This window comes from Cricetulus griseus, chromosome 3 (genome assembly GCF_003668045.3).
Source record: "Cricetulus griseus strain 17A/GY chromosome 3, alternate assembly CriGri-PICRH-1.0, whole genome shotgun sequence".
NCBI lineage: Eukaryota > Metazoa > Chordata > Mammalia > Rodentia > Cricetidae > Cricetulus > Cricetulus griseus.
This window is the reverse complement of record NC_048596.1, coordinates 67,843,676-67,870,494: the sequence shown is the minus strand read 5'-3', so window position 1 is coordinate 67,870,494 and position 26,819 is coordinate 67,843,676. Positions and strand designations below refer to the sequence as shown.

Genomic DNA, 26,819 nt, shown 5'->3' with positions numbered 1-26,819 from the left:
GTGATGCATCGAAAGTTGTTAGCAAAACACTATAAGACATGCTGCTCCAGGTCCCATTTAAGGTAGGAAGGGGGCTTGTGGTAAGGTAATAGCTAGCTTGCTCTCACCAGATTTCTAACAGCAGAGACTGACTGGCTCACTCAGTATCTACTTCCACTTACTAGCAGATATTCTTTCTGTGATGTAAATAGTTTCCATAGAAGTGTGTTTTTTTTCTTTCTTTCTTTTTTTTTTTTGCGGGGTGGGGGGGGTGGGGGTGGGGGAGGGGGGGTATAGACAATGGTGAGATGTAGCCCATGCTGGCCTCTTTACTCCTGATCTTCCCAACTCTGACTTTCTAGTGATTATGACTACAAGTATGCACCATCATTCCTTGTTTCACACATTAAATAGAACTGGAATGCTAGTTGAAATCTGTACTATTTGTTGCCATTCCACATTTAATAACTTCTTTGAACAGTTGTCCAAATGTCCACTGGCAAGGAAATAATACCTAGTACATTTAAGATTAAAAAAATGAATTTGGGGGAAATTGTGCTAATTTAAGTGCTGTTGTGTTTTGTTTCTATTCATGATAAATAAGATACAGAAGGAAGTTTCTTTCTGTATTTAAGGTGTCTCAACAAGCAGCAAAGTGTATTCCAGCAATGGTGTGTCCTGAACTGACAGAACAAATTCGGAGAGAAATAGCTGCTTCTCTTCACCAGAGAAAGGGAGATTTTGCTTGCTATTTTCTGACTGACCTTGTAACATTTACATTGCCAGCAGGTAATCCCAAAATTTATTTTGAAAAGCAATCTCTTATTTTCTTAGTTATTTTTTTATAGAGGTAAAAATGTTTTTGTAAGAAAGCAAGTAAATTGGGATTTTTAACATTTTTATATTTATGTGTATGAGTGTTTTGCCTGCATGTGTATTGGTGCCCCACATATGTCTCTGGCACCAGTGGAGGCCAGAAGAGGGTTATCAGATCCCTGGAACTGGAGCTGGAGCTAGAGACAATGGTGAGCTGCCATATGGGTGCTGAGAATCAAGTCCTCTGGAAGAGCAGCCAGTGCTCATACTGCTGAGCCATCTCACTAGCACCATAGGTTAGGTTCTTAAGATATGACTGTTCTGTTTATGCTTGAAGTCATTCATGCAAGAAATATTTGTAAACAAATACTTTGATAGTTAGAAGACAGTAAATGATTTTTGTTGTTGTTGTTAGCCTTAGTTTTATTCGAAGATAGGTTTTCACTGTACAGTTCAGGTTATCTAGAACCTGCATGGATCTCTTGTTTCATCCCACGAGGTGCTGGGATTATAGGTGTAAAGCCACTGTGTTCTATTCCTTAGGTGTTCTTTTTGAGACAGGATCTCATTGTGTAGTTCTGGCTGGTTGTTAAAATTGCTATGTAGACCAGGCTAGCTTTGAACTCACAGAGATCTCCCTCTTGAGTGCTGGGATTAAAGGCATGTGCCACCACACCTGGAGTATTAAAAACAAATATACATGTATAATATATACACATATATGTATGTATTACCCATTCGTTTTCCCCTTTTATTTTAGAATATCCTTTCTTAAGTCTCCTATTTTTAATTTTTCCCTTTATTTTCAAATCATGTCTGTTTTGAAACTGTCTACCTGTTGACTGTTACTAAAAGTTGAGATTAGGATATAGATTTTTAATGGGTTAGGTTATTTGAATGAAAAATAATGGCACCTTGGATCATGTCACCATTTTTCATCCATTAATTTCTGCTCTATTTATGAAGCTTTTTAAAAAAGATTTTATTTATTTATTTATGTATACAACATTCTGCTTCCATGTATATCTGCACACCAGAAGAGGGTACCAGATCTCATAATGGTTGTCTGTGAGCCACCATGTGGTTGCTGGGAATTGAACTCAGGACCTCTGGAAGAGCAGTCGGTGCTCTTAACCTCTGAGCCATCTCTCCAGCCCTTATGAAGCATTTTTTAATGTTTTTAATTCTCTCATATTTGAAAATGTTTCGAGATTGCCTTTTGTGAATTGATACTGAATAAATATACCAAAGAACTTTTTTTTTTTTTAAAGTAAAGGTTCTATCAGGAACCTGAGTATTTTCAATCTTTTGTAGTCATATGTATTTACACATGGAAAGGTTTGATAATGAAGCCTTTTTTGTGTGTTTTGTTTGAGACAAAATTTCTCAATATAACTCTGGCTGTTCTGAAACTTGATCTGTAGATCAGGCTGGCCTTGAACACATAGATACTCTCTTGCCTCTGCTTCCTGAGTGCTGGGATTAAGAGTGTGCACCACCATTCCTGGCTAATGGAGTCTTTTAAAATCAGCATATTTCATTTAAACATACTCATCTCAAGGTGTTAACTTGAAAAACATTTATTGTATGAGTGCATGTTAGTCATGCATGTTGTTGAGGTCAGAGTACTACTTACCAGAATCTTTTTTCGTTACATCATGTGGGTCTTGGGGAATTTGAACTCAGGTAATAAAGCTTAGTGGCAAGTGACATTTTCTTGCTGAGCCATCTTGCCAAACCATACATAGTTTTTTTTTTTTTTTTAAGATTTGAAAATGCCGCTGGGCGTTGGTGGCGCACGGCTTTAATCTCCGCACTCGGGAGGCAGAGGCAGGTGGATTTCTGTGAGTTCAAGACCAACCTGGTCTACAAGAGCTAGTTCCAGGACAGCCTCCAAAGCCACAGAGAACCCCTGTCTTAAAAGAATTGAAAATGCCATTTAAAAAATTAATATATTAAAAACACAAAACACTTTAAAATTAAAATATATTTTTAGATTTATAAATTTTAATGTATGTATATTAATGTTTTGTCTGTGTATACATGTGCATCAAGTGTGTGCTTGGTGCCCTCAGAGGTCAGAAGAGGGCATCAGTTTCCCTGTAGGTGCTGGGAATTGAACCTGGGGTCCTCTGCAAGAACAGCCACTTCTCTTAACCACTGACCCCCTCTCCCCCCCCCAGGCTTTTAAGGGTAATGCTTTTTATTGCACTAGAGTGCTCTATTAAGTAACCTGAACATAGAATGCTTGAAGAAGGTTACAAAAACACTGTATGTCAAAGTGCATACAGTTCATTAACTTTTATGAGAAAATTTCTCTTATGTTTGAAAATAACAGTTTAATAAGTTTAATAAAGTGTACACCTTTAATCCCAGTACTTGGGAAGCAGAGGCCAATGGATCTATGAGTTCCAGGCCAGACTGGTCTACAGAGCAAGTTTCAGGACAGTTGGGGTACACAGAGAAACCCTGTGGGGTTTGGGGGGAGTGGGGGGGGGAGCATGGGACAAAAAACAATCCAACAAACAAATAGAAAAAAGTAGGTTTGTGCAGAAGCAGCCCATATAAAGAGAAAGCACAAATAAAAATCTTAAGTATTTGTTTACATGTTATTTTTTATATTAACTAAGAATTTTAATAGTGAAACTCAAAAAAGGATTTCTCTGCATAGCCATGTTACATACGACATTAAACATAGATATCTGACAACTTCAGTAGAAAGGAAACATTTTTAATTAGAAGCTGGCATTTATTTATTAAGTTTTAAAACAGGAGAACAACTTTTAAGCCTGATTTTTCTGTGCAGATATTGAAGATTTGCCTCCAACAGTTCAAGAAAAATTATTTGATGAGGTACTTGATAGAGATGTTCAAAAAGGTAAGTGGATGATGAATGATATAATTTATCTTTTATCCAATCAGTTAGCTGTTGTATTTTTATCTTATTTTTTTAAAAGATTTATTTATTATGTATACAGTATTCTGCTTGCATGTATGCCTGCATATCAGAAGAGGGTACCAGATCTCTTTATAAATGGTAGTGAACTACCATTTGGTTGCTGGAAATTGAACTCAAGACCTTTGGAAGAGTACCCTTAACTCTTAACTTCTAAGCCATCTCTCCAGCCTATTTCATTTTTTATTATGTAGGAAGTGGTTTACTATGTAATTGTTTTGCCTTCTTTTAAATTAAAAATGCAGAGTCATTGAGAGCAGTATCATAGTTGTCTCATGCAAAGCCCTGGATTTGACCCACAACTCTGAACAACAGTGCAAAACAAAAAAGATATCTACAGCCTTTGTCTGTGATAGCATGAACAAATACATATATTAATTAAAGCTTAAAAACCTTAATTTTCTGCTACTTACTCTAGAATTATGTATTTCTCTTTTAAACATTTTTGGGGGGCTGGAGAGATGGCTCAGGGGTTAAGAGCACTGACTGCTGATCTTCCAGAGGTTCTGAGTTCAATTCCCAGCAACCACATGGTGGTTCATAACCATCTGTAATGTGATCTGGTGCCCTCTTTTGGCATGCACTGCATACGTGATAAATAAATAAATAAATCTTTTTTAAAAAACACATTTTTAGAAAACAAAATTGTAAAGAATTTGGAAGTTGAGTAAATTATTTCAGAAACAAAATATGTTTCACATATTTGGAAAGTTTACATTAATAAATTACATATAAGCTGGGCAGTGGTGGCATATGCATATGGGAGGCAGAGGCAGGTAAATCTCTGAGTTTGAGGCCTGCCTGGTCTACAGAGTGAGTTCGAGGACAGCCAGGGCTATAGAGAGAAACTCTATCCCCAAAACCCAAAACTAAATAAATAAAATATAAAATATTCTCATATAGATCATATTTTCAGCTCACTAAATACTTTATAATTGTGTAGGCATGAAACTGAATGTATTATTTAAATTCCTTTTAGAGCTAGAGGAGGAATCTCCAATTATAAACTGGTCCTTGGAGTTGGCTACGCGTTTGGACAGTCGACTTTATGCACTTTGGAACCGGACTGCTGGAGATTGTTTACTTGACTCAGTACTACAAGCTACCTGGGGCATTTATGACAAAGACTCGGTGCTTCGGAAAGCCCTGCATGACAGCCTGCATGACTGTTCACATTGGTGAGCTGGAACCTTTCCTGTTTCAGTTTAGAACTGAGCTTGCTGGATCATTTCCTTATAATAGTGGGTTACTTTTCTGCTCATACATAATTTTTTTATGTGTATAAGCATTTTTCTTGCATCTGTGTCTGCACCATGTATGTGTCTGGTACCCAAGGAAGCCAGACTATTGGATCCTTTGGAACTGAAGTTATAGACAGTTTGAGCTGTCATGTGGGTGCTAGGCATTGAACCTGGGTCTTCTGAAAGAGCAGCAAGTAATATTTAACTATTTAACCATCTCAGCCAGGCAGTGGTGGCACACACCTTTAATCCAGCACTTGGGAGGCAGAGGCAGGTGGATCTCTGTGAGTTTGAGGCCAGTGTGGTCTACAGAGTGAGTTCCAGGACATCCAGGGCTACATAGAAAAACCCTGTCTCAAAACAAACAAACAAAAAAACCCCCAGGCAACCAAAAAAGTATTGAGCCATCTCTCCAACCTGTCTTACATAAAAAAATTTAAAATCTTTATTTTTAACGAGGGCGGGGAGAGTATATGTATACGTTTGTCTGCCTATAGTGTGGTGGTATGATTGGTTTGGTTTTTGAGATGGCAGCTTTTTTTTGTTTGCTTGCTTTTCTTTATAGGTCTGCCTTGTAAGTTTAATGTGATTGCCCTGTAGGATGGATATATTCTTTGCTGCTGATGAAATTTAGCTTCTTAGCTGGAAAGCCAGATCTGGACTATGGTGGCAAAATCTGATTTGAAAAGCAGTCTGGATCAGGGCATACTGGTCTGGTATACCTGTAACCCCAGTATCTTGAGTGGAAGTGTCAGGAAGACTGAATTCAAGGCCACCTTTCAGCTATGTATAAAGACCCTGTCTCAAAAATTTTTGCTTCATGCCGGGCATTGGTGGCTCACGCCTTTAATCCCAGCACTCGGGAGGCAGAGGCAGGTGGATCTCTGTCAGTTCGAGGCCAGCCTGGTCTCCAGAGTGAGTGTCAGGATAGGCTCCAAAGTTACACAGAGAAACCCTGTCTCAATAAACCAAAAAAAAAAAAATTTTTTTTTCTTCATACAGAACCAAACACATCACCCAAGGCAGCTTGGGAATGTTTCCTTCCTAGTAATTGACTTATCTAGTAAGGCTGTAAGTAAATTGTGAATTTTAGTAGTTGATTTACCCCTTTCCCTAATTGTGAGGCTTTTATTTTTTACTCTTTAATTTGTTGCTAATAATTGTAGTTTTGGGACTTACTCTGCCTGTTTCTTAAAAGTGGCCATAAGTGATCTTATATTTATATTTGAGCTGGACTGAATCATTTGAGGTTGTTAGTCTAGTACAAGGGTGAGAAGAGGTAGTAAGAGAGCACATAAATGAGCCAGGTAGAAGCATTTTATTAGAGTAAGACAGCATGAGGTGCTTTTAACATTGTGTCATTGCAGCAGAACTTTGAAGTAGTCTTGATTCCAATGGATGCTTCAAGGTGAAGACCTGCAGTTATTATGTGGACAGGACTCCTGATACAAAGTATGCTTTGATGCCATCTTCTGGAATCTCTGCCATTAGATACTTTTGCTTGATGTTTTAGAGATCATATGGAAAGCTGAGTGGAAAGCACAAATGATAGAATCTCCTTCTACTTATCTTGGGAATAGGTTTGGGATAAAGATTATAATGGGAAGAGATGGCGTGTTACTGTTTTTGGTTTGGGTTCAATGACTAGTTTGCTCATCAAACTCAACACATGACTTTCATGGCAGAATGAGATTGGTGGACAAACTTGGATCTTGATTTTGGCTAGGAGAGGAAAGGTCAACATTACTACTTGTTTAAAGCTGCTCTTTACTGAGTTGCTAATTTGCATAGTCCAAATCAACCTGGGAAGATTGTCTTCAGCCTTGTAAAATCGTTAGTTAGAGCTGAGAAAGCAATACTCTATTATGTGAACTTGTATGACTTTTGGTTAGGTTGTTTTTATCTCTTTATGTGTTTGTAGCCATGCAGTTCTGTTGGATACCTGTGATCTGAGCTGGCTGATGTTTTCAAGACTGAATAGACAGTATTGTCCTTCTTTTGTCTTACTTTTCCTGTTACTTTAATCAAATAACCCAGTTGTATGACTGACTTTTCCTGTAGAGACAACACCCATCTACTAGCCCACAACTGACCAAAGTAAAGTCCATCTTGATGAACCAATGAGTTTTATGTGTTTCCTTATAGGAATATGGATGAGAGATTACTTAATAGAACCAGAAATGACCAAAGCCAAGCCCAGCTTGGGTGGCAGCTCATGAAAACGAAACTTGGACCACACTGAACAGCCTATAGGCAACTCAACAGGTCCTTTGCAGGTGGCTCAATTGGTCTGATCCTGTTACAGTAGTTTGCCTGGTCTCTTCTTCTTACACACAACTGGTCTTGTCTTAGTCTTCTCTTAACAATTTTCACTGTTCATATACTTTTGGGAGAGAGGTTCTAATGAATCTAGTCTGTTTCAGGGACTTCCTGAAGCTAGTTTGAGTTAACTGCCTGTCTTAACAGCTTTCCCATATAGTATTTCACCTCTCCCTAGAACATCCTGTTGCTTCTGAGCTGGGCAGTACTGGTACATCTTTAATCCCAGGCAGAGGCAGGTAAATCTCTGAGTTCGAGACCAGCTTGGTCTACAAAGCTACTTAGAGAAATCCTGTCTCGAAAAACCAAAAACAAACCAAACCAAACCAAATCATGGTTTAATAAGTCTCATTTGTCAGTAGTTTCTAAAATTATACATGCTATTATAGTCAACATCTGTAGCTGAAGTTCTGTGCTAGCTAGTGTTTTGTCAACTTCATACAAGCTAGAGTCATTTGGGAGGAAGAAATCTCAATTGAGAGAATGCCCCTGCCAGATTGGCCTGTGGGCAAGCCTATGAGGCATTTTCTTGTAGTGATTGGTGGGCCCAGCTCACTAGAGACAGCGCCACATCTGCACAGGTGGTCCTGGATGTATAAGAAAGCAGGTTGAGCAAGCCAGTGGCCCTCGATGCTCATTGGCTTCTGCTTAGGTTCCTGACCTGAGTTTCCATCCAGAAACACACATAGACACACATCCCTACCCTCCTACCCCCAGTGATAAAAGATAAAGGAAATTCTTTCCTTCCCAAGTCACCTTTGGTCATGGTGTGTTATCACAGCAATAGAAAAACCCAAAACCCAAACTAAGACAAGGTCACAAAGATTTGGTCCTCTGTTTTTGTCTTTGGAATTTTATAGTTTTAATTTTTGGCATTTAGGTATTTGATCCATTTATTATGGCCTAAGTTAATTCTGTAGAAATCTGATTGTACAGTTTACTCTCTCTTCTGTGGTCTGGACATTTTTATTGAAAATTAACTGACTATAGCCAGGCAGTAGTGTCCCACGCTTCTAATCCCAGCATTCATAAGGCAGAGCCAAGCAGATGTTTGTGTGTTGGAAGCCAGCCTGGTCTACAAGGTTACACAGAGAAACCATGTCTCGGAAAAACAAAACCAAACAAAACAAAAAAACCCAACCAACCAAACAAAAAACTAAAACAACAATAACAACAAAAAATGAAAAAGAAAATTAATAGATTGTATAAAAAAGATTTTTTTCCCTGAACTCTTGTTTCTTCCTCTCAGAAGTTTGAATCCTTTGACTTAGTACTTGTGTTTAAAGGAGTCCTATAGTTTTTGTTTTGTGTAAACTTTAGGATCTGTTTAACAGTTTTTATAAAAAAAAAAAAAACAGCCAGGATTTTGATTGTAATTGAATTTAAAATTTTTTTTATGTGTGTGTGTGTGTTTCTTACATGTATGTCTATGCACCACATGTATACCTGGTGCCCACAGAGGTCAGAAGAGGTCATGGGATCCCCTGGAACAGTTGTGAGCTATGTGTGGGTCTAAGAATTGAACTTGGGTCTTCTGTAAGACAAATCTGTTAACCACTAAGCCATCTTTCCAGCCCTGAAAATACTTTTTAATTAACAATTAAATCAATAAAATGTTATGTTTTAGAAACTCAAGTTTATAAAATCAGTTTTTACAGAATCCTACCCTAAATTAAAGATATGCTTAACTTTTTGCTGCAGCAGTAGCTTTTCTTGTCTTTTGCCTCTCCCTTTATATGTAAGTGCAATAAGTGGAATATAAGTGCATAAGAGGAAAATGTCTTTCAAATTTAAATATTTGTCTTCAGAGGCCCTTTTTTCTGTAGAAGAAATAATTTTAGTGAAATTTGTGTGTCTAATTTACATGACAGCATTTTAAAGGGTGTTAATATAAAGAATTGTTCTTTCTAGCTATAGTAACTCTTTGGATTAGTATGTAATCATGAGATTTTATTGATGTAAAGGAATCTCAGGTAGTGATATTAGTTATTTTTAAGAACATGATGGGATGTTTCAGGGATTGTGTTTATACATAGTGATGCATCACTGGAGAAATGTGGTAGCTTTGTGTTTAATACCCTAACTGATATCTTGACCACTTTCTGTGTTTTAGAGACAGACTCACTGCATAGTCCAGGCTAGCTGTAAATTCTGTAGTGTTGAGGGTATAGGTGTGCAGAACCATAGCTGGTTTTTGAGTGGTTTGAGTTTATTAAACCAGCAAATACTATTAATAACAATGAAACTGTTTTCATCACTTTATTTAGTTAATTAGATGGGTGGTAAATTTTATTCTTGTGGAGATATGCTAAAAGATGTCTTTTTCCAGAACGTGGGCATTGATTTCTTGACAGAAATTGACCCCCCCCAAAAAAAGCCCAAAACCAAAACAAGCAAGCAAACAAAAAAAACATATAGGGCTCAGAGGTTAAGAGCATTGGCTGTTCTTCCAGAGGGCTTGAGTTCAATTCACAGCAACTATAAGGTTGTTCACAACAATCTATAATAAGATCTGGTGCCCTCTTTTGGAGTGCAGGCATACACTACGTACATAATAGATACATCTTAAAAAAAAAATAAAAACAAAACTAAACTAAACACTTGTAGCAGTGTATTGCTGGTTCAAAGCTTGCTTATCATTTCCTTTGCCATTTGCTTGCTAGGTTTTACACACGATGGAAAGACTGGGAATCGTGGTATTCCCAGAGCTTTGGTTTACATTTTTCACTGAGGGAAGAACAATGGCAAGAAGACTGGGCATTTATTCTCTCACTAGCTAGTCAGGTAAGGTTGTATCAATATTTTTTTCTTTCTTTTTTAAAGAGGAAATCTACATGCTCTTAGTTTCTTCAGTCTGTTTGATCAGAACATGCTGAAAGCAGTATGAATGAGAAGGAAAGGTGCTTTATCACTGCAGAACTGTTGCTTAATTCAGGGTAATTGCTGTCAAATTTGTCAAAAACAAAAGATCTAATGATAGCTTTTAAGCATGGTATAGTCCAGATTCCTGCTTGTTCTTCCTTAATACCGGAGGCTTTCCACCCATTTTACCTATCTTCACAGTAGCTCCAGATTAAAGGATGGAACTGAGCTATAAGGCTTGGAGAAAGAATTTGACATTCTTTATATTAACGCCCTCATGACTGCATTTATGTGTTAAGGGAAGAGGGCAGTCTGGATTACTCTGAACAAATATCCATTTGTTCAGTCAGGTTCATTTGAACCTTGAGAAGGGAAGTTCCTTATGTTTGGACAGTTTGTGCAGTGTTCACGGTGGCTAATTTATGAAATAATGTACTTCATGGCCATGTGTTGTCTATAGTGGCTATAGTTGAAGGATGGACCTAATTTGGTAATACTGCCATTTGACTTTGTGCAAAGTAAAGCTGTTTTCATGATAACTTTGTTGCATGTAGGACTTTCTCATTTTATGAAGTGTCCCTTGCTATCTGAACTTTTTTCTGAGATTCTCTACATCTGTGAGTTTGGATATGAATGATGCCTATGTAAAGACATGGGAGATTTTGTTATAATTCTGTTGGACATTGTCATTTGGGGAGTCAGTTTCTCTACCAAGGTTTTCGATATAATATTGGTTTTTACACAGCAGTTTTCCAGTACTGGTAATAAATGTTTTAAAGGTAAATTGTCTTTTCTTTTTGTGTGTGTGTACAGCCTGGAGCAAGTTTGGAACAGACACACATTTTTGTACTCGCACATATTCTTAGACGACCAATTATAGTTTATGGAGTAAAATATTATAAGAGTTTCCGGGGAGAAACATTAGGATATACTCGGTTTCAAGGTAAGCCATTCCTCAAGATTCCTCTAGCAGTTTTGTTTACTATGACCATATAGTTGTAGCTTCAGAGCACTTACTTATGGGGAAAAGGTCAGAGGAGCTGCTGGGTTTCAGGAGGTTAGAACAGTGGGGGTGGGGTTTGGGTAGTAGATAGGTACTTTCTCCTTTTGCTCTTGTGCTTTTTTTCTAGGAGTTTATCTGCCTTTGTTGTGGGAACAGAGTTTTTGTTGGAAAAGTCCAATTGCTCTGGGATATACAAGGGGCCACTTCTCTGCTTTGGTTGCCATGGAGAATGATGGGTATGGCAACCGAGGTGCTGGTGCTAATCTGAACACTGATGATGATGTCACCATCACATTTTTGCCTCTGGTTGACAGTGAAAGGAAGCTCCTCCACGTGCACTTCCTTTCTGCTCAGGAGGTAAGTAGCATGTTGTCTTGTTACCCCAGAAACCAACCTCCTGTGCCTTCCAGAAGTGGTGGCATCTTTAGTATGTGATAGGAGCTGTCCAAGTACCCCCCACACACACACACACCAGTCAGAGAAAACTGACCTTTTCAAAATTGAAAAGGCAGCAGGCTGGTTATTGAATTTATGACCTAAATAGAGGTAAAAGGGGTGCCACCATGTTAGTCTCCCCAGGGCTGGGGTAAAGGTGTGCTCTATCCTGCACCTTTTTTTTTTTTTTTTTTTTTTTAAGGCATTGTAAGGGGACTGAGTTAAAAAAAGGGCATGGGCATGGCCCTTAGGGTTCTGAATGAGCTAGAAAGTTCAGAAAGAGATTGGATCTTTAGTTTATGCCAAAAACATGGAGAGGCAGCAGTGTGTAAACCAGGCAGTGAGGATATATAAAAGAAGACCCAGAAAGCCTATGTTTTAGAAAATTATTGGCTCTTTATTATATATTCTAGTAATGACCACAAAACACAGTCATCAAGAAAAATAGTTCATAGACCATGACTTGTACAATTCTAGCCCAAATGTAAACTTAACCAGGGAACTTACCTTGTCATGTCTGAAGCTCATAATTTCTGTAAAGGTTATGTCAAGTAAATTACCCAGTTTTTATGAAGAGGTTATTTCCTCATTTAATTGTGACCACAAAAAAAAAAAAAAAAAAAAAAAAAACCCTCCTGGCTTTTAATGATGAAACTGACAAAAGGTTGTAGTTAGGTTGAAACAGTTGTTTGCTTTTACTTTTCCATTTTCACAGCAGCTTCAGGTTATTCCTGCCAAGCATCTGACCTGCTGCTGTGTTACTTTCTTTTCTTCATATTCCTCTAAAAGCTAGGTAATGAGGAGCAGCAAGAGAAACTGCTCAGAGAGTGGCTGGACTGCTGTGTGACTGAAGGGGGAGTTCTAGTGGCAATGCAGAAAAGCTCGCGTCGGAGAAATCACCCCTTGGTCACACAAATGGTAGAAAAATGGCTTGACCGCTACAGACAGATCCGGCCTTGTACATCCCTGTCTGATGGAGAGGAAGATGAGGATGAGGAAGATGAATGAAAACAAACGCACTTAAGGAGCAAAAAGACCAAGGCATCAGATCTGAGATGACCCCAAAATTAATTAGTGTGGTATTTTCAGCAGAACATACAGCATGGAGTGAGCCACACCCTGCAGGATCTGCTCCCAAGTATCTTTCTGCTCCACACCCACTGGAGATAACGAGTGCATCTGCATGAGGAGATGGAGAACTTTGAACTACAGTTTGTAAAAAAGAAAAAAAACAAACAAACAAAAAAACCCACACCAAACCCTAATTTTATTGATAGAACTTTTTTCTTTCAAATTGTAAATCTGTCTATGAATGTATCGCATGTGGTTGTGTAAGAAGTCGTGTACTAGGAAAAGTGCACCAGCATCTTCATGTTATTGAGAACATTTCCCCAGCATGGGCACTCATAAAAAGCACATGGCAGATAACCTTGTTGAGATACTCTCATTAGAACCTGATATCCTGCTCCCACCATAAAAGATCCATTTTCCATTGTTTCAGAGATTTGAAAACTTTGTACAAATTATCCACGGCAAGATAAAAATAAACAAGCCTTTATTTTATTAATAATTTAGTTCCTGTTGTGCCCAATAAAATAAAAATCAAATCCTTAGGAACAAACTGCAAGGAAAACTAGCAATTTTTTTTTTTTTTTTTTGCAGTGAACTTTACATAGAAATTGTCTTGTTTTGAAGAGGGTTTTGGTTTCTGTTGTTTTCAAGTTTCCTGAATTGCCCCTTTTGTTATTTAGATATTTGTTTGGAAGAGTGCCCTATAAAAGGGGTTCTTACTCGACTTTGGGCAGGTGCATTTTTGCACTTAGTCCCTGGATGGATAGAACGGCTGAGCAGGCCCGTTTGTCACAGGGTGGATTGTGTGACTGTCACTTGGACTCAGACCTGTTCAGCTCCCAGGTGGCCATACAGAGGGTCTTCAGATTCTTCCTGTCTTTATTGTCACCTCTGCTCTAAAGCAGATGCTGTATCAAGAGCATGCCTTTGCTTAGGCTGATTGGGAATAGAGTTCAGTACAGAATAAAGATTTTTTTTTTTAAATGCAGTAAGGTGGTCAATGCATTGTATGATCAATTTCTCTGTGTAGTCTGAGAATTTTGCATGTTGGTTAGTTGTAGCCATTATTTAAAGTTAAAACTATAATCTTTATGGAGTTATTTGACCACTTCAGGTATGTTAGTATTGGGTAAACATTTCTGACCTATCTCAGGAACACGACACATAGTTTCCCACTAAGCACTTAGACTGACGTGGCAAGCAGGTGCTACATAGTAAACGCACACTTCCCCTTTTCTTTCCCTTTAATGAAAAGGCTGTGAAACCTTTAAATCTTGTTTTCTGATGAGATGGTATTAAAGTGTACACAACCTTCATTTTTCTGGAATACTAAAAAAGTACCTATGAGCCGTTATGTCTTTAGTTCTTTTTCTTGTGAACATTCAGTAAAAAGGTGTTCCCAAGATGAAAGGTCATTTATGCTGCATGTTAAAACCTGGGAAAGTAGTTTTCACACTAGGTGACTCCATATAAACGATTTGTGGTATCAATAATGGTAAATGTTACTGTTCCAGTGGTTAATGTTTTCCTGCAAATTGACTATCTGGTTTCCATTTTGATCAGTGAATGATAACCAAGTCTATATAAGGCTGCTATTCTAAGTACTTAGCTTCTATAGCATCTGTAATACCTGTTCTCCATGTGTACAGTTGATTTTTTTCAGGAGGCAGAGATCCAGTTAAGCAAAACCTTCTCTCCCAAATGAAGAAGCCACAGAGAACAACAGGGGAAAACTGGTCTCTGGGTGGATCTGTATTGCACCCAAACCTTGTGGTGTAGTCAGGCTCAGGACTGAGCCTTGTTCTGTGTACTGTGGTTTCCTGAGTGTCCTTTCCCAAGTTTCCCCTGTATTTATTTATTTATGACCGGTGACTCTGACCACATATAATTTGATGGGTATCACACTCTTCCCTGTGGGAAAGAATTAGAGATGGTTCCATTTCTCAGGCTCAATACAGAAATGGGGCCTTACATAGTTTCTGTAGCAGACTGACTGGCTGTGAAAGGCCAACACTTTTGGTAAATCAGTGCTATGTTAAGCTCTTGAACTAAACCAACAGCCATAATTATTGTCCCAAAAAAGTGTATGCCGAACTTTGTTAAAGATTATACGTGGCTGGGTGACAGGTGTAGGTATCTTTAGACTGACTCTGAAAAGTAATACTTTTATAACTGCGTGGACTTTGGTTCTTTTTTCTAGGGTGACACCAGTATTTTGTTTTTATTCTGATGTTGTCATTCTTTGGAGTCAGTTTATATATAATTATTTCTAAAGGACTGTTTGAGCAATCATGATCTAATTAAACAAAACCTAGGCACACCATGGATTCAGATCTGACTTCTTCTGTTTCTGATCTTTAGGCCCACTGTGTCAGACATAATGAATGTTAAGTAAAATGCTGCTGTGTAGACAGTTGGGACCTCTTTTTCATCTGTATTTGATCGGCTGTTTTTGACAAGACCTGTGATTGTCAAGGGAGTGTTCTTACTACCTTACTGCTTTCCATGTGTGGTCATTTTATAGGGCAATTAAGATAGGGCCCTCTTGAAGATAGGCCAGGCAGTTGGGAAGGATAAGGAAAGATTTAGAGTGTAAAACTTGGAATTGTGGGACGTAAAAGCATTGAACGTTATTTTAAAAGGTAAGTAGAACTTCAAAGTTCTCTGTCTGTAGCCACAGCGATAATTATTTCGCACCCCCCCAAAGAAAAATTCTAAAAGTTGACCAGTTTCTAGAATTTACTTCACTCTAAAGCACTGCCTCATCTTTGACTAATTTGGACTTCCAGGTCAGACAGTGTCACCACAAGAGTTGGAAACTGGCTGGTTGTCAATGTGGTGACATCTCAAGGGCTAACTTTTATAGGTGAGATGTACTTAAATGTCAGGACTTAACAGAAATTTTAATTACTTTTATTGAAAACTGCACTGAACGCTAAATGTCCACCTTTACAATAAACAAATACAGTAACGGTAACTCACACTAAAACAAAACATACTTCTGATAGCCATTATTTTTCTGTTTGGGACAGTTTAAAGTTTTTCTTTTGTCACAAAAACAGGAATGTACCTATACAAAGGCTCAAAATAGGCCATCTTTAGAAACAAAAAGGCAATGATTCACAAAAGACTATGAATAGAACATGTAACTAGCTGATACAAATCTAATAGGATTTGTTAAAATCAGTCACATCTAATAGCACATCTGAAGTGTTCTTGTATAAAATATCACGTGAAGAAAAGAATTTATCAATGTCTAAAAAAGTGGGTTTGTTCATAGACAATCTGACAAGTTACCATAAAAAGTGTTTCCTGAGACATAAGGAAATGCAACATTATTCTTCTTGAACCCTTCTTGTCCAAGACTTTCCACTCAATAAAATAGCTGAGGATCTGAAACTGAGAAAATATATTTGAGTACAAACAGCTTGTGAAACTTAATACTTTTTACTTTTTGTTCTTTTCCTTTTTTTGTTTTTTTTTGTTTGTTTGTTTGTTTTTGCATCATCAGAGGGTTTTACTGAACTCACAACCAACTTTGCCTGCTCAGAGTTGAGAAACTTCTATACAGGAACTTTTTACTTCTTCAATCCTATACATGTAGATGTCTACACAGGCAAACATGTCCTCCCCCATCTTGTCTTAATTAATCTTCCTACCGGTAAAGGAGGCAACCAGCCCCTGGAGACCAAAGGGACTAGTCTTGATGGGGGTTTCCTCTCTTTTTTTATTAATAGTCAGAGCTCTTGATGCAACACTCTAGAGCAAGTTGCTCAGGACCTGCCGTGCCCAAGGGACTGATAAAGGAAAGCTCTATTTATTCTTTGTGATTTGATGCACAGATGAAAAACTTAACACACAATAACAGAAGTTGGTCGTTAATAAATCACGTCCTAGTTTTTCCACACTTCCAGAAGCAGACACCATCTTCAGTATTCAATCTTTTGTAGCTTTAACACTGCAACATCAGTGATGTCCAGGATCAGTTTTAAAGACTGCCAAATTCCTTCTTAGTTCATCTGTTTGCTACTGTCTCTTGGTCCCAAGTTTTTCTGAATGATTACCTTCTCTGCTATTGCTCGTTGGGGTGCTCTCGATTGTCCCCGTGTTTTGTGGGCTGGTTGGGGGAGGGAGCTTGGGAAGGATGTGCCACTGTGGGGAGGTTGTGAGTCACCGGGATGCCTCCTGGGATGATCCCTTCCATAGCTGCAGGAAGCCCTCCTGGAGCCACCCCAACAATGCCTGGGGGATACCTGAAGGAGCACACAAAGGCTTGTTACTGTTTTCCCCAAAGCAAGGTGAAACTAGGTTTTTATGTAGAACTGTGGGAACCTAGTTTTAACTGTGGAACTGAAGTTTTAATTACAGCTGGGCTGGTTTTGTGTCTTTTAGACAATAGGAAGGTATCGGTACATACTAATTACTAACATTTGTGGATTTGTTTAAAGCACACAAAACAATATACAGGTTAGACTCAAGGTTACTTTTGGAAAATACCAGACTGATTTCCCTGCAGATTTCACAAAGTACTCTAAGTTATGTTTTCAGGTCCTATTCTCTAAAGTGCTAGAAGATGTAACTTTATAGTTACGAGGAATGGCCAGACTGCCTCCAACAGGATCCTCTACAGGGCGTAGCCATGGCTTATTCTCAGACTTCTGCTTCCAGAACTGAGAAACAGACATGTGGTTCATTAGCCACTGAAGAAACTGATGTGATGGTTGAACTCAAAAGAAAGTGGCTCCCTAGGCTGATTGGTCCTGTGTTCCTCGCAGAGGAGGACTGGTATAGTAGGCTGTTGGTCCATTGCCTCTCTCTGTATGTGGAGATGCCACAAGACACTATGTATATGAGGATGAGCTGCCTACAGAGCACATGGGTCTAAGGTACAATGTGACTCAGTGTATAAACTCAGGAGACCAGAGCTTTGTAAGTAAGGTAGCAAGGATGGAAGTCCCAGCACCTCTCCAGACCTTTAAGTACATTCTAAGCTTTAGCCCTTTGCAGTCCCATGGAATGTTGCAGAGGGCCAAAGAGTCTTATTTGTTGAAGGAATTGAAAGGGATCTTAAGGGTAAGCACAAACATGAATGAACAAAAGATTGTGCTGTAGTGTGTACAAGTGACAAAGTCCTTATGAGGTAAGCTAAGATTGGCTCTAGGTCTGGTGGCGCACCAGAACTCGGGGGTGGGGGGTGGGTTTCCATTGATTGGAGGCTAATCTGGATTAGAGCGATACCATCTGACAACACCCTAAGATAAAGATGAGACTGGGTGGAATGTAAAGACTCATGTGATCTATACGAATATGCATAGCTTCTTCAGAGCTTTATTACATATAAACCAAATCCCATCCTTCCCCACCTTATTCAAATGCTAGAAATAGAACTGGGAACACACGTCAATGTCCTGTCACATTTCTAGCTGTCTTGGAAGTGGGACTATCTATCACTCAACATTACAGTGTATAGATCAGCCATGGTAAAGGCCCATTTTGCCCCAGATAGGAATGTTGTTAAGTGTTCATAGAGCCAGGCTGTGGCTTCTTTCCCCTCAATGCTCAGTGAATTCATTTCCCTAGAAGCTAGCAATGATGGCAGAAAGGGATCATGGGAACCCCCACAAACAACCCTATTGCTTCCTTTAAGTGCATCTGTTCCTATTAGAAGGTTTTCCTTGGACAGAAGAGTCAAACCAGAAAATGGGATCATTAATACATTCTCACAGACTTGGTCTCACAGACTTGGTCTCATTATTCAAGAGGAAGCTCAGTCTGCAGGGGTCTTTAGCAGGGTTATATCACCTTAAACTTCAGAAAATAACTATGGAGTCCTTCTTGTCACCATCTCCTATACTTTCTGCATGGAATTTGCTGGGCCAGAAATGGGGCTATTAGTGCACATATAATCCTAACCCCTAGGAGGCTAAGGCTAATTTAAGGGCCCAGGTTACAGCAACTAACATAGGTCTTAATCCTAACCCCTAGGAGGCTAAGGCAAATTTAAGGGCCCAGGTTACAGCAACTAACTTAGGTCTGGGCTTTTCTTGCCTCCTTTTCTCCCTAAGGACATGATGATACCAGGTGCAGAAAACATGAGTTCTCCTTCTCACCTGTATGTGGCACCATTGAGCTCGGGATGAATTGCTTGCTGGTCGATGACTGACCACGGAGCTGAAGTAACGAAGAATTCTTTGTTGACACAGTTTCGCAAGCTTTCTGGGATGCGACCTAGAGTAGGTGGGTTATGATTAATCATATGCGTTATTTCACAAGCATGAGCTTAGTGTGTGTGTGTGCGCCATGGCACATGCCTGGCAGTGAGAGGACAATTCCTCTGTGAGGGATCTTGTGATTGATCCCTTTGGAAGTGTGTTCCTTTGACAGCTTGAGCCATACATTTAAAGCCACAGGACTTCACTGTTCTAGTGGCTTCGGCCTAAATCACTTATCAAGGGCGTTCTTGCTGACTGTTCGGCTACCCTCTGCAATAGGGGAGCTGGGTTCCTCTTTGAAATTTAGTTTTAGTTCGTAATAATAACTCAGCAGATACTTTTAGCCATCAGGTTTAGAGACAATGGCACCATGTTAGGGGTGGTGGCTGCTCACCTGTGATTGCTCGGCGGATCTCAGTGGCAGCTGCTTCCCTCATCTCTAGTGATGCTTGTTCACTGTACCAGGCTGTGTGCGGCGTGCAGATGAGATTTGGTGCATCTTTCAATGGGCCCTGAGCAAAGCTGGTGAACGGAAATGTATTCAGTAAAAATGGGAGAAGTTTAATACAATTACTACTCATTATGGGAGGCCTCGAGGCCATTTGGAACAGTAGCTGTGTAAGTTACCAGTAAACAGGGAAGCCCTGTGTCAGATTTCATTTGAACAGGAATTGGCGAACAAGTCACCACAACTATGACAGCAGGTATGCCAGACAGAAAAGAAGCTACTTGAGGGATCCCTTCTAGTCAGAATGAATATTCCAGGGTCGCAGATCAAAGACACCACCATCTTGCTTTTCTGTCCCAGCCCTCTCTAATGTCCTTTTGGGGATCGTTCCACAACACTGCAGAGTCTCAAAGACCCTGACTCTACTAAGCACTTTTGCAGACTTTCCTGCCCAGTTTACTGTGTTGGAAAGCACTTCAAGTTTCAAGTGTTGGACTGGATTCCTGGTAGGAAGCTAGAAGCATCGCAGCCACACACATACCTGAAGGGCTCAGACTCGTGCACATCAAGAGCTGCTCCTCGTATCCTTCCCTCTTTGAGGGCTTGAGCTAGGGCTTTCTCATCTACCAGACCACCTCTGGCTGCGTTCACAAGGAATGCTCCTTGCCTCATCTACAGAAGGAAAGAGGAACCAGTCATACTGTGAGAATCTCTGGAAGGAGGCTTAAAATGTTGGGTCTGCTGTTTCAACTATGAGGGGCCGTTCAGGGAAAGGGGAATGGGAAGAAATGGAGGTCAGAGTGTTTCCCCTTCTTCACCGGGCCATGAGGTATGGAAGGCTGGAAATGTGCCAGTCAAGTCATTTGGCTGCCTGAAGGGATGGATGGGAGCCAGTTAGGCCATAACCCCTATTACTGATTATCCCAGGGGTCACTTCCCTGCATACCACTGTGCCCATGAGCCTGCTTCCATCCCTTCATGCCCGTGGCAGGTGCTGTTAAACTCTGGCAGAATGTAAACTCGAACCAGTTTACAGTTACTTTCCAGTTACCTGCTTGATAGTGAAGTCATTGATGAGGTGGTGGTTATGCTCATTCAGATTGCAGTGCAGGGAGACACAGTCACTCTGATACAGCAGGTCTTGCAGGGTGTAGACCCTTTGCACGCCCAGAGACCGCTCTATCCCATCCTGTAAGTAGGGGTCATAAAATATGACGCTGAATCCAAAGGCCTTGGCTCGAACTGCAACTGCCTGCCCCGTGCGACCTGTGCAGAGACAGAATATTTAGGTGAGTACGGCCTGCAGAGCCTGTGTGCTGTCCCCCTACTCTGTTCAGTGACCTGAGATTGTCGTTCTTTCTGGGAAGTGCTACCAAGTTACCATGCCAGAGTGTGTCCTCTGACTGTGATGATGTTATATCCACCACGGGGCTTTATAAAAGATGTATGTGGGTCTGTGCATTTAAGTGCAGGTACCCAGAGGCCAGAAGAGGACATCTGTGCTGGATAGTCTGTCAGTTTGACACAAGCTAGAGTTATCTGAAGGGAGAGAACCTCAATTGAAAAGACGCCTCTATTAAGATCCAGCATTAAGCCGGACAGTGGTGTCGAACGCCTTTGATCCCAGCACTCGGGAGGCAGAGGCAGGCGGATCTCTGTGAGTTTGAGACCAGCCTGGTCTACAAGAGCTAGTTCCAGGACAGCCTCCAAAGCCAGAGAAACCTTGTCTTGACCCCACCCCCCAAAAGATACAGCATTAAGGTATTTTCTTAATTAGTGAATGATGGGAAAGGACCCAGCAAATTGTGGGTGGTGCCATCCCTGGGCAGGTAGTCCAGGATTCTTTGGTCTCTGCATCATCTCCTGCCTCTAAATTCCTGCCCTGTTTATGAGTTTCTGTCCTGCCTTCCTTTGATAATGAACAGTGATAGGAAGTGTTAAGTCCTTTACTCCCCAACTTACTTTTTGGTCATGGTGCTTTGTGAGCACTAGTAATGATGACTAAGAGAAATTGGTACCAGGATAGTGGAATATTGTTGTGACAGACCTGACCATGTTGTTTAGGGGAGGATTGTGGAAGGATTTCGGAACCTTGGGCTAGAAAAGCTATTGAGTGTTGAGCACCCCACGAGCTTTTCTGTAGGAACTTGGAAGATAAGAATGTTGAGAGTAAGCTTGGCAGTGGTGTTGCACACCTTTAATCCCAACACTTGGCAGAGACAGGCTAATCTCTGAATACGAGTTCAGCCTGGTCTACAGAGCGAGTTCCAGGACAGCCAAGGTTACACAGAGAAACCCTGTCTTGAAAAACCAAAAAAGAATGTTGAGAGACGTGCAGATGATGGAGACCTGGCTTGTGAGTTTTCAGAAGGAAATTTAAAGACTCTAGCAAGGCTGTTTACTATTCTGGATAAAGATTCTGTCATTCTGGTGAGCTGTGATTAACAAGAGACGGAAGCCACTGAAGTGAAACCTTCATGTTGTTACTGGGACAATTGATACTGGTTAACCAGAGCTAAGAAATCAGTGGTGATTAAGAGGAGACCAGTATCATTAAAGTGAAATCTTTGTGGGAAGTGTTTCCTGAGAGTCAGCATGCAGAAGCTATGTTCCAGAAGTGGCTAAGGTTGTATCTCATGCTGGCAGCTGAACTTGGTAGTTAAGTGTTAAGTCACACAGGTGGTACTGGTTTTGAAGGCAAGAAGTGGTCATGAAAAGCAGCTGAGACTCGACACTGTGAGAGGCCAGGAAAGGACATTGGTGAAGGTGCAGCCTCAGTGGCAGTTAAAGGCCCAGAACTGAAGAAGTCATGCATAGAAGTTGAGGCTTGGCACCACAAGAAAAGCCTATGAGAGGTTACTGGTGAAAGTGCAGCCCAGTTGCAGCAAGGAACCCTAGCCATAGCCTAGAAGACAAGCTGTGCGTGCTGCAGAGGACAAAGCTGGAGTAGTGACCCAAGCCCCTTAGGGATGCCCACATCATGAGTAAATCACAGTGGAGTTTGGTTTTGCTCTGATAGGATTGTGACTGTGCCCTGATTCTTCCCTCTTGAAATAAGTCAGCATTTATTTGTTGATTTTACTAGAGCATACATTTGAGACTTTGAATTTTAAAAGACTTTGTATTTTTAAGAGATTAGCTATTTTAAAGGGGCTAAAATGTTAATACGATTGAATTTGTAAAGACTGTGGGACTTGAAGGGAGGCAACCTCAATTGAGAAAATGCCTCCCCAGTGTGGGTGCTGGGAACCAAACTTGGGCCCTCTGAGGAGCAGCACACACCCTTAGCTGATGTGCCACCTTCCAGCCCCAAAGGTCCTTTTATATAATTATTTTCCATGGACATTTTTAAAGTGATACCCAATTAGGACATCACACTCTCTTTCCTCAGGTCCAAACATCACCATAATGCCCCGGGTCCTGTTATTTCTCTCATCTTTGTTTATGTACCCAACTTCTTGACACTCTCTCAGTATGCGAACATCAATGTTTCTAGCCTAATGCCTGTTGGACTTGCCTTTAATGGGGGTCAAAACACCATTGCCCTAAGGCCTGACGGACTCTCCCTATTATAATATGTCAGATAGCAGACAGAACTCCACAATGGCTATCCTCTGCTCAAAGCCACTGATCCCAGCAGCACTTCCTGTCTCATGATGGTTTTAAGCTTGAAAACAAAATGGTTTGAGAGGGATTATGCAGGACTGGAATTCAAATAGGCAAACTACAAGTATACCTTATCTAAAACCCTGTTCTGTTGAAGCAGGGAGTAGTGATGCACGACTTTAGTCCCAGGACTTGGGAGGGGGAGGCGGAGGCAGGTGAATCTCTGAGTTCAAGGCCAACCTGGCCTACGTAGTGAATTCCAGAACACCCAGGGCTACATGGTGAGACCTGTCTCAAAAACAAGAGGAACAAAACCTGTTCAAACTGTGGTTAAGGTTGGTGTGACAGCTCAGTGGATGAAGGTCCTTGCTGTCAACTCTGACAATGACCCAAATGGTGGAAAGGAGGACCAACCCTGCTTGTTCTGTGACCTCCAAAGTATACTCTGTGGGAGGTGACACCTACATACAGAACCCACATAAATGGTTTTGAAAATGAGCAAAGTTAGAAGGGAAGGCGTACGTCTTCATCTGGTAGCAGCAGACACTCACTCTTTGTGCTCTTTGCTATAACTGTGGAGTAATGAGGCCACTCTGACAGCGGCGGTGTCAATGTCATCTCCCTTATTGTTGTCACTTTGAGGACACGGCTGACCAGGAGCTAGCCTAACCCCATGGTAGGGTGGCAGAGGAGCAAGTATGACTGGACAGTGGAAGGAGGAAGGAAGTGTGGAAGTAAGGGCTCAGTGACATCCTTGAAAGGTGGGATTGGAGGACCCGTGTCTAAGCTGATAAATGAGTTCTTCTCTTAACTGGGTGTGCAGTTTCTTTATACTGTGATCTGAAGCCTTCATATGTCCAGGGCCTCGGTAGGTGGCAGAGGTGCTGGATCCCAAAGCCAGAACTAAACACACCGTGCTGACTCGGCCATTCTCCATGGGAGTGCGTTGCATCAATTCACACAAGTTTTCACTGCCTTCTACTCTTACCCAGAGCACTTCTGACTAAAATGCCATCAACATCGTGGTCTCTGTAGATGAAAACCCAAAGGCACAGGCCATGTTTAAGACAAAACCTCTTCGCTGGGTGTTGGTAGCGCACGCCTTTAATCCCACCCAGCACTCGGGAGGCAGAAGCAGGCAATCTCTGTGAGTTTGAGACCACCTTGGTCTACAAGAGCTAGTTCCAGAACAGCCTCCAAAGCCACAGAGGAACCCTGTCTCGGGAAAAAAAGAAAAGAAAAGACAAAAACCCCTCACTTTGGCAGACCACACATTAAGTGTGGCCCCTGTATAAAGGTGACATGATGTGAAATGTTCCAGTTTTTAATAAAACCTTTTTTTTTTCAATGCCGTATCTAAACCCTTGTATGCCAAATTAAAAACAAAAGCAAACATCAGTAGGCAAGTAAGTATCTAGACAGTTTTTATCAGTATGGCAGGCAGTGTGAGGGACCTTTGTCCAGCCCCAGCTTCAGGTTTCTTTGAGCCTCCTCCCTTGTTGCTCTTCAGCAGGCTGGCCGCAGCTCTGGGCAGCCGCAAACATCCTTTCTCCTGTCTCTTCACTACAGTTCCTGGGGGCCATAGACCATTAGAGCTATACAGGAAGCCAGGGAGACTGCAGCAGCCATGAATGTAGGGAAGCCAGGGGGAGGGCTTGGGAAAGCTGAAAGTCAGCACTCAGCCAAATAACACTCAATTACAAAAGCACATGTGATGGGTACAGGGACTCCAGAATGAGAGGGGCTTCTCACCGGCTGGCTCAGAGCCGCCCACAGGTTCTACAGCCTGATAGAGACCATCCCAGGCCACAGAAGGGCTTCATAGGATGGCCACAGGAAGCACAGGAGGGTACTAGCAGAGAGTGCTATAGTACTCACACATGGTACCTGCATATCTGAAGACCTGTGAAACACCACAGAGCCTTCCCCAGCATCTTGAACTCAGACTCTGACTGCCCCAGAGGCCTAGGCTTGGGGTCGGGGGTTGGGGGGGGGAGGGGAAGAGTGAAGCTCTATAGAAAGAGGAGCACTCTTGGAGTCATCCAGTAAATCCTCCCTCTTCTAAAACTGTCTTAGAAGCCCTGACCCTCAGCCAGCTCTGAGCTAAAGGTGATACGAATCAGAAAAATTTCTGGAAGCCAGAATCAACCTTTTCCATGTGTTCCTTATGCTGCCTTAGAGTCAAGAGGCAGCAGCCATGTATCCCCCTGCTTCCACCTAATGCTCTAGTTACAGAACGAGAAATGGAGGCAAAGAAGCCAAACAATTCCTTAAGGTTATGGAGTGAGTTAGTGATCGCAACCAGCTAGGAGTCCTATTGGAGTCTGTGTGGATAACAGCAGTAGCATGTGTCTATCTCACTTCACCGCTTAAACTTTCCTCGGTCCCCTACCACACTTGCTGGAGACTCCCAGGTCTCTGCTCAAATATCTCCATGGCAACAACCAAGTCCAGAAAGACTATGTCTTGTCCTAGTCTCACAAGAGATTTTCAAGCCCACAGCTTGGCATTACCCTCAGGCTTGAATCTTTAAGTGATTTCATGTTACTGCTGGGGGGAGGGGGGCATCTATATTTAAGAGCCTTCAGGACCTATGACCCAGGTTGCTGCTCACCACTAGTTACACACACTCACCAGTAGTAACACACCTTGTACAGCCAAACTTTTACCCTCTGCCTCAGGGAGATTTACCAAGCACAGTCCTTTCCAGTGACAGCAGAGGGTGCACTCCTGCTGTACCACTGGCCAGCAACATAGACAGATTCTTGTATAACAGGCCCAGATCTCACTACCGGTCAAGTTCTCTTATTATTCTTGACCCTTGACCTACCCACCCCCACTCCCTTGAACCAAGTCTGTCTCAAGAGGCACATACCAAAACCGATGAGGCCCAGTGTTTCCCCTCGGATCCGGGCAGCTCCCGATGCAACCTCACGGATCTGTTCCACGCTCTGAACCCGTGTGCCTTCTCGTAGGGCCTGGTACAGCCATGTGTTCCGCCGATACAGATTGAGGATGTGGCAGACAGTGGAATCGGCTGTCTCCTCCACTGCAGCAGATGGGATGTTGCAAACAGCAATCCCTGAAAGGGAAATGGCCAGGCCCAGAGGTGAGCAAAGTCCCAGGATTCTGAGGTACCCTGCTTAGAAATGGAGAACTACTACTTCCTGTCCGGGGTTGGGTCAAGTATTTGGTAGGCCCTCTTCGTCTCAGAAGTACTCACCACTAACTACACACATATCCAACATGGTTTATAGGTTCAAGTCTTAGCTCACAGCCAGCCCAACTCCCCTTCTTTCCAGTCCTGGTCTGAGGCCCAAAGGAGCCCCAGAGCAGGCAGAAAGATGGTGGGTGCTTCAGTCCCAGATCTATCCGGGACAGGCCTGGAAGGGTGGAGGGACCAGAAATCCAGACTCTTTTCCAGGCTCATTGTGGAGCTATATGGGCAAGAGATTGTTTCCACCTTATGCACCCTAATGTAAACCCCAATACCCTAGTCACTAATTACTGTTGACACACAGCTCCAGGCAAGCATGCTGACACACACCTCTAACCTTAAACGCTGAAGGCTGAGGCAGGAGGATCTTGACTTTAGAGTTATCCACGTTTCTAAAGCTCATGGTTTATCTGATTCTGGCAGAGAGCAGGAGGCCTGAGGCCTGAGGTGGACCTGTCAGAGAATGGACTAAGCCCCCAGGAAGGAGGGGTGTGGGCACCAACTTCCCTTCAGCAGGGGGTGTTGAGGAAAGGTAGTAGCTTTCCCTGCCACTCTTCAGGCCAAAAGGCTCCATCTTGATTGATAGTTGCCATCTGGGCAGCAAGGTGCAGCTACCTTTCAAGGTAGCCTTGGGTTCTGTTGGCTTTTCAAGAC

At 41.6% G+C, this 26,819-nt stretch overlaps 2 protein-coding genes across 8 annotated transcripts in view; one reads left to right on the top strand and one right to left on the bottom strand.

The window, feature by feature from the left end:
• Positions 1 to 15,005, top strand: part of Zranb1 (zinc finger RANBP2-type containing 1) — a 53,680-nt gene extending 38,675 nt beyond the window's left edge. For all 3 annotated transcript variants that reach the window (XM_027409132.2, XM_027409131.2, XM_027409133.2), the window contains 7 exons: positions 615 to 768; positions 3,602 to 3,673; positions 4,731 to 4,929; positions 9,975 to 10,095; positions 10,987 to 11,116; positions 11,304 to 11,533; positions 12,401 to 15,005. In XM_027409132.2, coding sequence (XP_027264933.1) covers positions 615 to 768; positions 3,602 to 3,673; positions 4,731 to 4,929; positions 9,975 to 10,095; positions 10,987 to 11,116; positions 11,304 to 11,533; positions 12,401 to 12,619 — 1,125 coding nt within the window. In that variant the 3' untranslated portion in view covers positions 12,620 to 15,005. The remainder of the gene's footprint in view (positions 1 to 614; positions 769 to 3,601; positions 3,674 to 4,730; positions 4,930 to 9,974; positions 10,096 to 10,986; positions 11,117 to 11,303; positions 11,534 to 12,400) is intronic.
• A 568-nt stretch (positions 15,006 to 15,573) lies between these two features.
• Positions 15,574 to 26,819, bottom strand: part of Ctbp2 (C-terminal binding protein 2) — a 130,793-nt gene continuing 119,547 nt past the window's right edge. For 4 of the 5 annotated variants that reach the window (XM_027409136.2, XM_027409137.2, XM_035442153.1 and 1 more), the window contains 6 exons: positions 25,824 to 26,030; positions 20,394 to 20,608; positions 19,884 to 20,014; positions 19,289 to 19,416; positions 18,793 to 18,910; positions 16,755 to 16,935 (listed from right to left, as the gene is read on the bottom strand). In XM_027409136.2, coding sequence (XP_027264937.1) covers positions 16,755 to 16,935; positions 18,793 to 18,910; positions 19,289 to 19,416; positions 19,884 to 20,014; positions 20,394 to 20,608; positions 25,824 to 26,030 — 980 coding nt within the window. Of the gene's footprint in view, positions 16,936 to 18,792; positions 18,911 to 19,288; positions 19,417 to 19,883; positions 20,015 to 20,393; positions 20,609 to 25,823; positions 26,031 to 26,819 lie in introns of all 5 variants that reach the window. The other variant, XM_035442154.1, reaches the window with a different exon arrangement.